Below are 12,283 nucleotides of genomic sequence, written 5' to 3'. Positions count from 1 at the left end.
GTTTTGGAGATATAAGGGACTAAATGTTATAATTTTGGAGTTACCATAATGTGCCATAAATTTCCTACAGAAAAAAATTAATTAAAATAAAGAAAAGGTAATTTTGGTCAAAATTCTTGAAATGGGAGGTGCTCTGAAGTTCCAGAAGTTCAAATTTGATGAAATACTGTTATTTTTGACCATGAGTTGTCTGCTTTGCCAAGCCTTATATATTTTTTTTCTGGAGTTCAAAATTTATTATCCATTACCGTACTGCACATTTTGCTTTCACCACCAATATGTACTTTTTGATACAGCGTAACTCGAAAACCGTATGGAATACAAAAAAACGGAGACCACACTTTGTGTTGGGCTTTACATGCTCTACAAAATGCAAAAAAGAATGGGTCTCTAGCGTTAACGGTTCCTGAATTAGAGACAGTTTTCAGTTTCGGTATCTTATGGCCGCTACTCCCGTGAAAATGCACCGATTGACCCCAAATTCACGGAGATGAAAGATGACCTGAAGGGTAACAACTCCCAATAATATTTTTGGTTAAGTCTGTGTGGTGTCTGAATAACAGGGCAATTAATTTTTTTTCCGTAAAAAATTAATTTTTTTGAAAATTTTGGCCCGTTTGACCTTGAAATAAAGGTCAAAGGTCAAATCCAAGGGCATATTTGAAATCTACACATGTGACTTTTGGAAAGCCGTCTGTAGAAATTTTTCCCATAATTCCTTCCGTAGGGTAGATAATTAGCATTTACTTTTGCCATTTTTAGACAAGGGTGCATTGCAATGAGTGCCACACCTAGACCCCAATACCGACAAAGCCCAAATTTTACGTGGAATTAGTTGAGATTATTGGTGACCTAAATTCAAGAGATGGGTACGGGGGCCCTTACCGTCTAGGAGGAGAAGCGGTAACGGTAGCCGTCCGGCGGAGCCGGCGGAACGATCCGGACGGGACCGAAACCATGTGTACCGCCAGCGCTAACTCTGGTGGTACAATAATTTAATACAATACGTCATATAAAAACATCCACCTTGAATAATATCAAAATAATAAATGGACTTACATGCATACACTAGTAAAATTATCAAACTATACTTTACAAACTATTCTTTTACATATTAAAACACCTTCCCACGTATTTGTAGTGTTGCCATCTTTAAGGGGATATATTTACATAAATTACATGGTGTTGACATTATCAGAATATATTTACATAAAATACATATGGATGCTTTTTAACATATATACAGTGCTTTTTACAAATTTTTGTTTGTGGGAATGAACTAAAGGAGTAATTTATAAGCTAGTTTAAACAGATGGGTATAATAGCATATACAGGATCACATGTGGCAATGTAAAAGGTGCAGTGTACCTGTTTCTACTGGTTTTACATCTTGTACATAAAAAAATGGTCATAAACACTAGTGTGTCTTTGATATCCCTCAATGTTGGTGAGACAATGACTTGTTGGTGGTATTATAAAAGTGGAACATAAACAGAGGTTGTAGGAGCTCTAGATCTACTGTAAGACAAATCAACATTGAAGTCCCCTAACAGTACTGATGGTTTCATGGGCCAATGGGTTTTGCTTAAAATTTCTGTCATCTTCCTGTTAAAAGTTAGGGTCACAGTTGATGCTGAACTGCAAATATAAACGTCTTCCTCACTGTAGTTTAACAGCAAGCTTGTTCAAAATCAGTAAATACAGAGAGTCACTTTATTTGTCTGATGTCAATATATGTGGCAATACACCATAGGTTCTTAGTCCACGGTGACCCAAATAGCATAAACAATCTTGACACATACTGTCAAATACTGTACACATAGTTTTAATGTTCTCCAATAGGGTTTTCACCTGTTGCAGGTGTGGGGGGAGCTGACATTCCTATCGCCAACGGCTCTTCACAAGAAGGTCGGCCACTTCCATGTTTCTGTATTTCATCCTCTACGTCCTGGTAGCTGACTTCTAGTTCATCTGCCAGATACCCAAGACCACAATCCCTGAATGCAGCTTTCAGGTGTTTAATTGGCTCTTTTTTAGGACTGGTCGCAAGGAGTGCTTTAAACAAATTTCTACAAGCTTCTTGTGGATTTCTCTTTGCATCATTTTTAAGCTTTGTTGTCTCCTCATCTGGTATTACACTAAACTGATACAGGTAATCTAAAGTTCTTTCTATATGAATGGAAAGTTCCTCAGCAAAGTCAACCACTTTCTCTCTCAGTCTGTTATACTTCATTTCACTCAGAAGTCCTTTCTAGAAGAGAAATATAGTAAGCCACATTTATTTACAACTTCTGTTCATTCAAACCATGACGTTGTGTAAACAACTTACAATTCACTTAATAATCCCAAACAGCCAACCCATTGTCTCATACATTTAGTTCTAGTTCTTACTCTTTCACTTGGAATATAAAGAAATGAACTATACTACAGAGAAAGAATATGTTGAAAAATGGTTTTGGAGTCAAATATAAAAAAAAAAAAAAACATTGTCATTTTAAAATTTAAAAGACTGGTTACTTTATTTGACTATATTTTAGACCATATTATCAATTACCTTGACTTCATTAATCAAGTCTTGTGGAATGTCTTGCTGCCCTTCTCTGTGGCGTTCTTTTAACTTTAACAACACACTGATGAAAGATGCAATGGAACCATCAACTTGTGACAACAAAGAAGACACAACATCAGGAGGACATGGGGTTTCATCTGAAATGCCATACATCTTCTTTACTTGGTTCCATACATCATTTTGACAAAGTGTCTCATTCAGTCGTTTTCTCACATGTGGAGGAATATGTTTATGAAAAGATGTTGTCACATCGTTCTCTTTCATGTGTGTCATTGTTGCCTTTTCTGAGTTATAATATTGGTTAACCAGTTGCAAATTGAGGGTAACATTTGTGTTGCCTGTGTTAGCAGGGAGCTGTCTTAGAACCCCAGCAATCCCATGTGTCACTGCCGTAGGTAATCTTTCTAACTGATTATCCCCATGGGCCTGGTTAAGAACTTGGCTTCCCTTTGTTCTAATAGTCTGAGGGTCAGTAACAAGCTGGTCTTGATCCTCAGCAGCCACAGGGTCCTGTTGTGGGGGTAAAGATGGGAAGTCATGGCCTGATTTCCTCCTTGTTTGAATGTGGTCACCACCTTGTTCCTCCAGGTGGTGGTCAGTGACTGGCCCCTGAGGTAGCCTGCTATGCTGGGATTGTCCTTGTTGATGATAGGGTATATTTGGTCCTGTTGACTCACCAGGCAGTGTCTGAGATTGGAAATTGCCTTGTTGCAACCATTGGTTGCCAAAGGTAGGTTGTGATGATGATTGGTTTTGTTGGTATTGGTCTGATACAACAGTCTTTCTTGTTGTCTGGGATTGAAAGTCATCCTGCTGGTTGTCAAAGTTGGGTTGTAATGATGTCTCCAATAATGTTGACCTTTGCCACTGGTTGCCCACATCAGCCTGGTTTAGAACTTGCCCTCTCTTTGTTTTGATGCTGTGAGGGTCAGTAACATAAGTAACGCCTTGGTCTCGATCCCCAGCAGCCATGTGGTCCTGTATTGTAAGAAAAACTTGGGATTCACAAACTAAATTAACACAATGTGTCTGTAAACTATAATTAACATCATTAAAAAGTAGCTGTATATACTTCCACCTGCTTTTAAAATTGATATTTAACATTGCTTTGAATACTACTGTAACTTCTCCAACTTACTCCTGATAGCTGGAACCACTGTGGTGAGGTGTCATCGAAGTTCTGTTTATTAAGAGGCAAAACAACATCACCCAGGAGCACATTGTGGCCAAACTTGACACTGTGCCAGACTGACAACCACAGGGTTCTTCTTTCCAGCTCATTCTTAGTGATGGTGTACTGAAACAGGATAGTGGGCGACTGTCAGCAGATAAATCACAACATGTACATTAATTAAAAAGCAATTTATTGATGCACTGAATTGCTCACCATGAATGCTTAGCTCGGTACCAACTCATGAAACAGTATTTTCTTTATTTTCTTTACAGTTTATGCTGAAACTTACATCCAGCGATTCATCAAATGTTGGATTCAATGTATTCTTCTTTATCTTTGTTTTTCTCTTCCCACCTCTTGATTTATCTGGCAACAGGTAGGTCTTGACATAGCTGCAACCCAGAGATATTTCAAAATATTACGATCATAAATTAAACAGTGTAAAAATTAGGTGAATGAGTTAAGTTTGACACATTTGGATAACACCATGAATTTTGTTTTAATTGGAGATAAGCTACAAATGGCATGTTTTGCTTTCACATGGTATTAAGATCTCAAATTATACCGTATCTTGCAAAAAACACAGCAAAAAAACTCACAGATCAGATCTATTCTTCTTCACATCAGCTGGAGCAAGGTCTTGGCATCTGTAAATATGTATAATCAGCCATCCTTTTCTGTAGTCATACTTCATACTGAGCAGGATTTTTCCAAACACAGGGATATTGCTGAAGTGATCCTCTTCTGCAATTCTGCAAGGGCCAGAAAGACTTCCTTGGCTTCTCTTAAAGAAGAGAAATGAAAAGGTTGCTGTCAAATGTGCAAACAAAAAGGAGGAAACAATAGATTTTTTTGAAGCAATAACAGCAAAACCAAAGTTAAATTATGCTCAGTAGGTAATTATAACATGGAGATTTGGAATATGTAACTAGCATAAAGCTTCAGGTCCATGAGTGTTTATATCCACACAATGAAAACACCAGATGAGAAAACAAATTTCACAATGTTGCCATAAATTCATGAAAAACCAGATATGCAGACTTATTATCATAATACCAAGGCCAGTCAATTGTTTTGAGAGCAGGACTTGAATCTCAATATGCCAAGTCTCCACTCTAAGGCCTATAATGGCAATATCACAATTTAAAACATGTACCATTAAATTAGGTCACAAGCTTAGACTCGGAACATGTGTATGAGAACAGCTGGAGGTAATGGTGCATGCATTACATAATAAAAGTTGGTTTGATTCAAAAAAAAAAAAAAAAAAAAACAATTATGGAAGGATTGAAAGGTTGTTGGTGAGGTGGAGCCGGGAAAATTAGGTGGTATTAGGCAGCCAATAAAAAATATCCTGATCAGTGAAGAGTCTGGGAATTTTATTTTCCCAACTAACTGGCTACCCTGTAGTATCATTAAAGGACAGTCAAAAAATAAAATAAAATAAAATAAAATAAAATAAAATAAAATAAAATTCAATCAGTCAAAAACTGGTGATATTTTAATCATACATGCATCTAGGGAGATAAGTCTTTGTACAAACAATGGTATATAAATCATAAAAAAGATGCATTAAAACAGGTCAATGTCAAGCATTCCGTACCATATGGTGCTTAACTTGAATTATGCATGATGAGATGTACAATTATTTCACTATTATTGCAAATTTTAACAGACATTTAAAATTACATTGAAAAATGAAAATACTTGAAATCGTTTACATCTTACCCCTAACGAAAAAGTCCTATATGATCTTATAGGATCCTATAGGACTTTTTAGTAAGGGACCAAATAACTGCCCTCAAGAACCCCCCTTATCTGTCATTTTCAAAGTTGATTCAGCTTCCCCTATTTTTTTGCTTAAAAATTACCCCCCCCCCATTTGCTTCTTGCCATTAAACCATGTGACCTCCAAAGATAGCTACCATTTGTAAAATAGATCTATAAACATTCATATTGTACTCCATATCTTAATACCTTATTTATTTGTATCCTTGTATTCTCAAAAAGTTAAGATTTGCCTGGCTTTTTACCTTAAGGTTGTACTATTTTAATATCTTAACATTTTAACTGTCAATATATTTATTAACATTGTACTCAATATATTTATTAACATTGTACTATATATTTTATATCTTAGTTATTTACTTAATTTATCTTATTCTATTCTGTTACCCCTGTAAACATTTATATGGATATAGACTATAAATAGACATGGTTATTATTATTCACTGTTTTCTAAAGAGAGCCACCTTTGCTCTTACATAACCCTGACTATTAAAGATAGCCAACTGGTTGAGAGGCAGTCACTTGAGGTCAATAATTGTAGTGAGTTTACCTCACTGTTCACCTTGGATCTCCACTGCCACTGTTTGTGTTGATGTCATCAATAAGTTCCTTTATCATTTTAACATTAGAATGTGTCTTCATTAAATTATCATTAAATTTGTGAACATAAAACAAAGGGGTTATAGACTGCATTTTGGTCCTAACTTAAGATCAACCTGAAGCTGGGATAACTGAATGGTGTCAACGCTTAGGGCTGAATCACACAATAGATGTAATAATAGTATAAAGTTTCAGTAACTTTGATAGGAGATATTCCTTAACTTATTATACTCTGCAACAGTCCAACAAAATTCAACAGCAACATACAAGCCTTTTGTTGGTATCAAAACATAAAGAGAGTAATCCAATCTCCACAAATACCCCGGTAAATGCAACAGATATGCTGTCAAAATTACTTTTTGGGCTATGTCTTGAAAATGATAAATTGAAAAGAATGCACATTCCAATTCCAGAAATTAAAAACAACTTAAGACAATACAATGAGCAATAACAACTTTACAGTTTTCAGCTATCACCTACAACATTGAAATTATGTCAGGAATAGTCATAAGTTACACACACACACACACACACACACACACACACACTTGAATAATAATTTAAGCCTCACCTGAAGTTTATCTGGGATGTCAATGACACAAAATTGGTTGCTAAACTCCGATTGTGGAGTTTGCTCATTCTGCTCATTTTGTCCCCGTACAACCACCTTCCTTGCTGTTTGAGATTTTAAGTCATACTGCTGGTTGCCAGTGTTGAATTGAAACCTAGGTTGATTCGGTTGGTATGGGTCTTTTTGGTAATACTGCTGGTTTGGTCTCCACTGAAAGTTGTTGCCACCATGCCTCTGTTCTTCACCAGCTCCTGGCAGTGGGTGTGAACTCCATTGTGGAGCAGATCTTAGGCTTTCTGGACCACCAGAATAACTATCAAAATTGTATAAGTCCATAGGGGGGACAACCTGAAAAATAAACCAGGAAGTAATGATTGCATCAGTGGCCTAGCAGCAGTATTTATTTGAAGTAAATACTCAGAGTTAGTAAGGAGGGGTACTTCTATTCTGGTTCTGTTTATCAACACAACAATGGTAACTGAAAAGAAAACCTTCGATCTTACATACATAACCATGGATTTTAGACTACCATTTAGTTGAGAGGCAGTCACTTGAGGTCAACAATTGTAGTGAGTTTACCTCAGTCTACCCCTTGGATCTCCACTGCTACTGTATGAGACAATGTTATCAATAATTTTTCAAATGTCTTTTAATTATATTATATTTAAATATGTGAACATGAATCAAGGTAGTTACAGACCTGACATTTCTGTGTTCACTTGATAAAATTCCATCCGAACTTGGGATTACTAAACGACATCAAAGCTTCAGTTTAAACCAAGCCTATAGCTGGAACAACTGTATTTTGCTACAGTTACTGTAATATCATACAAAGACAATATAACAGTGAGGATATGGTAATGTCTCATCACATTACAGTTACCCAGTTTCCAGCCTATTAACTTACTGGTAACATCCAGTGGATGTCAAACTCTGTAGATGTCAGCTCTTTGATGTCCTTTTCCTGATCCTCAGATACTTCTTGCTTTACGTGTATCTTGCAGACAAAAACATCAAGTCCCTCTGCCATTTTATGGCTCAGGGAATATGTTACATATTCTTTTTTATTTTTGAGCAATTTCACATAATTTATAACCTAGAATGAAGAAAGGGTATTTTTTTTAGATTTTGTTTATTAGCATTCTCTCTTTACCATTATCTAAGACACCATCTTTGATATTTTTACACCAATCTGCCACGATCATCAAAATACATGATCTTTATGCCTAAAATGACCTTCTTAGGGACCGTTTACATGGAGAGTCTATTTTCTAAAAATCTATTTTCTATTCGCAGTATCTTGTAATCACGGTCCCTGTGCCCTGAATATCCTGAGAATTAATTACAGCTTTGAAAGTAACTGGCTCGCGCCGCCAGTAATTACGCCGCGAAGTTATCAGGGCACAGGGACCGTGATTACAAGATACCGCAAATAGAAAATAGATTTTTAGAAAATAGATTTTCCATGTGAATGGAGTCTTATTATAGTGTCCTTATCTTTGTTGCACCACATTGGGAAATATAACTGATAAAAACCAACCTTTCTAGGACAATCTTCATGTATGCTCCACTTTGTATCAAACCTGTCTAACAAAAGGCTGACATCATAGGACTCCTTGTCTTTGCTCTCACTGTACTCACAAGTTAAGAAATGAAACTGCTTTTCCAGAGCTAACATCTCCATTTGGAGAGATTCCTTAGCATTAGTTCTCACAATCTACAACATTCCAACAAAAATATTTACTTTTCAACAGCAACATACAAGTACAAGCATTTTAGGGGTATCAAAATTTACTTTTCAACAGCAACATACAAGTACAAGCATTTTAGGGTTATCAAAATAACAATCTCCCCAAACAAATGCAACAGATATGATGACAAAATGACTTGTTTGGCCATGTCCTAAAATGAAAGAGTTAAAATAACTAAGGGTATAAAATACAGTGATCAACAACATCTTAAACAGTTATTAGCAGTCATTCACAGCATAGATATTATATTAATATATCAGAAATAGTCATACAAAAAAAAAAAAAATATATATATATATATATATATATATATATATATATATATATATATATAAAGTCTCACCTCAACCTCATCTCTGGTGTCATTGACACAGCACACCATCAGTTTCAGCAAGGGGGCAGGTCGAGGCTGAAATGACCCAAACACCAAGGCAGAAAGACGCTTACTGTCACATGACAAACTGTGTTTGCAGAACTGGTTCACAATTAAGACACATTTGGTGTTTGTCAACACAACAGAATTACTACTCAATACTTTCCACTGACAAGGGGCATTTAAGTGAGTTTTTGACTGCCATACGTAAAATGGATTGTCCAGTCTTGAATTCTGAGTTAGATTTTCAGGACAGATCTTTCCCATCTTTCTTTGGCGTGTTCCCGATATGCAGTGATAAAATGACAGGTACACTGGTGTTCTGAAGGTCAGGGCATGTGGTCCGCAGACAACAACTGGACTTGCTCTAGTCTGACACGGTGGCAGCGGTGGCATGTCTTCTTCTCTCCGACTAGTACCAATGAACATTTCCGTAGTTTCAACCAGAGCTCCCGGAGGCACTAACAGGAGTACTCCAACTTCCTTCAGATGAACATGTCCACCTTCTGGAGTGATGGAGAATCTCCTCAGGAATGTATGTTTGAGATCATCTGTCCCTATCTCCTCACTGCCTTGTGAGGTAGAGTGCCTGGTCTGGGGTGATGCAGGTAATTTGAAAATTCTTTCTTCTTGTAACATACCACCATCTATGTTTCCTATAACAATGTTTTGAAAGAAAATGTCAAATTAATAGAACTGTCTTTTCCTGATCAATGTTTAACTGTAATTTATCTGAACAAAACCTACAGGTTCAATAAATAAAAAAAGGTCAACTTCCTCACTGCTATAGTCTGGGCCAAAAATCAAAAGTTATAATGTGAAAAAAAAAAAATAGAATACATTTGGGGCATTCCCAACACCTGTTCAACAAGTATATTGTAAATCTGAATTACCCCAGCATATCCCTGATGTTAGGTCTATCAGTGTTGAAATGTCTTCACGTCAATGGCATGGGAGAAGTTAGTAGAAATTAAAATGTAAAAATAATTATCCCCCCCCCCCCCCCCCCGGCACAGCAGAGCACAATCCACAGTGGTGCACTAAAATTCCAAAATTCCCATGCACATCATTGATGATCTGTCTATCAAATCCCAAAGTTTTGGAAGAATGATATGATCAAGTCAGTTTTAGAACTGAGCCTTTACTAAAATTCATCAGTTCTCCAGTTTTAAAGACAAAAGTCTACTTGGTTTTCCACTCAGAGTTAAAGAGCATGGCATCAGCCTCAGCATGGGCATTGGCAGAAACAGAGCAGGTGAGGGTTATATGTACAAACACAATGTGTCTGTTCATAAAAAGACTTCAAACTGGAAGCAAAACAACAAACAAATGAAATTGCGCAGTGGAAAATCCAACTGTAATAAAATCAAGGTATCAAAGAATTTTTAAACAACACCAATAACTAAGTAATGCTTTTTAACATTTCTATTTCATAAGTGTATAGAGTTCTAAGATAATTTACCTCCAGTAACACTTGGTAATGTTGTGGCAGGTGGAGTAACACTATCCTCCTGTTGAATAAAAAAGACCAGTGATCAGATACTTAGAGTATTCATTTATTTACAAAACAAATATATTTCACAAAGATACATGTACGTAATATTCATGTACAAGTTATAACTGAGCCACACTTCCATTACATATTTACATGACTTACCTTCTCACTTGAGTCTGGCATAAACCATAGTCTGTACACTGAATCCTCAGGTAGCCCACATGCTGTCAGATCAGTCTCCTTCGGATCTATTGCCATCAGCTCATCTCTGACCTTTGGCTTTCTTGGATTTCTGACACACCATTCTAGATGTAAATGTGGGCAGATTGTCTGCTTAACTTGCTGAATTTGCATCAAAACATGGTTCTTCCACTTAGCATATGCCCCTCGGATTGTTCTGTCAAACTTTGTCGTTGGGGGATATAAGGGAATCAGTTCGATGGAAGAGGATTTCGTTGACTTTCTCAAAGCACAACGAGCTCTTCTGAGTGGATCGATTACATATACAGCATAATCGTAGTACAACTCATTTTGAAAGAGAAAAAAGTCATCTCTTCTTCTTAATCCTTTCCTACCTGAAGATGTGTCATTTTGAACTAATTTCACTGTAAGCCGGTTGAAAAGCACATGTGGCATAAAGTTCTCTTTCCCTTGTATAAATAGTGTTCCTTCACTGCCAACCCCAGATTCTGGATTCTTGCATACCTGAAGTAAGCTGGGCACATAGAACTGTCGAGAAGTAGGCTTTCCTGTTGTACCTGGCTTGACGTCCTGTTGCAAAAGAATGTTGAATTGTATCATAACACCAATTACAATGGACTTCAATTCATGGTCATCTCCCCATAGCTCGTCCATAAGTCTTTCATCTAAGATGCCCCTCTTTAATGCAGACCAATAAGGAGTCCCTCTGGCTTTGACATGGTGTTTATCAACTGCTATAATAGACCTGAATGCGTCTATCAGCCATGTTGGATTCAAAATGACAGTGTCTGAAAGATCATCAGTCTGAAAGTGCATAAGATCTCCAACGTCATGATGGAACTGGAGGAATGACTTCAGCTCAATGGCATCCTGCATTCCAACTTTAAGAGCTAAATTTTGCAGCTCCTCATACCTTATCCACCTTTTTCCTCGTTTCTCGGGTGCCTTTCGCAGCTGAAGATCTTCTTCTAATCTAATCCATCTTATTGGATTCTTCTCTCCCCAAGATTTTTGGCTTTCAGCAATTTTCATAATATATCGACGGAGATCAGATATTTCTTGATCTTCATCTTGACATGTGTTGTCAATTGCAAAGAAACGAGGATCAACATGCACACCACTTCTCTTCTGTTGTATATGCTGCCGCAATCTATCAAAGTATGCATTTATTTCTTCTTCATGCTGTAAGAGAATGGTAGAAACAGTTTATCAACACACTGCAAGCTTCAATCACATATTTTATCAGTCAATTGTCATAACTATTTTTTTAAGAACAAACAGTTTAATTTAATTAATTAATTTATAATTATTATTATTTTTGTTTGTTTCAGTACTAATGCCTACCTTTTCTTTGGGAACATTTTCCAGGTATTTGTCTTTATGTGTGCAAGCAATGATTATTCGGGGGGAAGATACCCCATCTTCACTCATGTTTTGCTGTTGCGCATAAGTATGGATTGCGTCTATCCAATAATTAGTAAAGTCTGGAAATATATCAGACACATTTCAAAATGTACTTTACTATCACTTTTTGCTGTTTGATCTGTTTGAGTATAGAAAGCTGTCTCACTAAAATGATGAAATATGAGTATTCTATGGATAATATATATATATATATATATATATATATATATATACTAGTAATAGTGCTTTGTTCCCAAGCAAGCTCTGAAAATGCTATATGAAAACAACAAATACAAAAGTAGACTAGAGGATCAGAGAGGCGATACCGTCCCCGGATATTATACCACCAGCTGGAGT

At 36.5% G+C, this 12,283-nt stretch overlaps 1 protein-coding gene across 3 annotated transcripts in view; it reads right to left on the bottom strand.

Moving 5' to 3' along the window:
* Positions 1–400: 400 nt before the first annotated feature.
* The window catches only part of LOC106164169 (uncharacterized), a 28,194-nt gene continuing 16,311 nt past the window's right edge, over positions 401–12,283 (bottom strand). For 2 of the 3 annotated variants that reach the window (XM_086995406.1, XM_086995405.1), the window contains exons 7-18: positions 11,867–12,006; positions 10,484–11,704; positions 10,289–10,337; positions 8,797–9,482; positions 8,243–8,419; positions 7,610–7,798; positions 6,703–7,050; positions 4,343–4,527; positions 4,033–4,135; positions 3,708–3,866; positions 2,555–3,547; positions 401–2,251 (exon numbers count right to left, since the gene is read on the bottom strand). In XM_086995406.1, the coding sequence (XP_086851532.1) occupies positions 1,826–2,251; positions 2,555–3,547; positions 3,708–3,866; positions 4,033–4,135; positions 4,343–4,527; positions 6,703–7,050; positions 7,610–7,798; positions 8,243–8,419; positions 8,797–9,482; positions 10,289–10,337; positions 10,484–11,704; positions 11,867–12,006 (4,676 nt within the window). In that variant the 3' untranslated portion in view covers positions 401–1,825. The remainder of the gene's footprint in view (positions 2,252–2,554; positions 3,548–3,707; positions 3,867–4,032; positions 4,136–4,342; positions 4,528–6,702; positions 7,051–7,609; positions 7,799–8,242; positions 8,420–8,796; positions 9,483–10,288; positions 10,338–10,483; positions 11,705–11,866; positions 12,007–12,283) is intronic. The other variant, XM_086995404.1, reaches the window with a different exon arrangement.

The sequence above is a fragment of the Lingula anatina genome, chromosome 9, assembly GCF_051362555.1.
Source record: "Lingula anatina isolate TDL-2025a chromosome 9, LinAna3.0, whole genome shotgun sequence".
NCBI classification, from domain to species: domain Eukaryota; kingdom Metazoa; phylum Brachiopoda; class Lingulata; order Lingulida; family Lingulidae; genus Lingula; species Lingula anatina.
The sequence above is the reverse complement of the archived record's forward strand: the minus strand, read 5'-3'. Positions and strand labels throughout refer to the sequence as shown.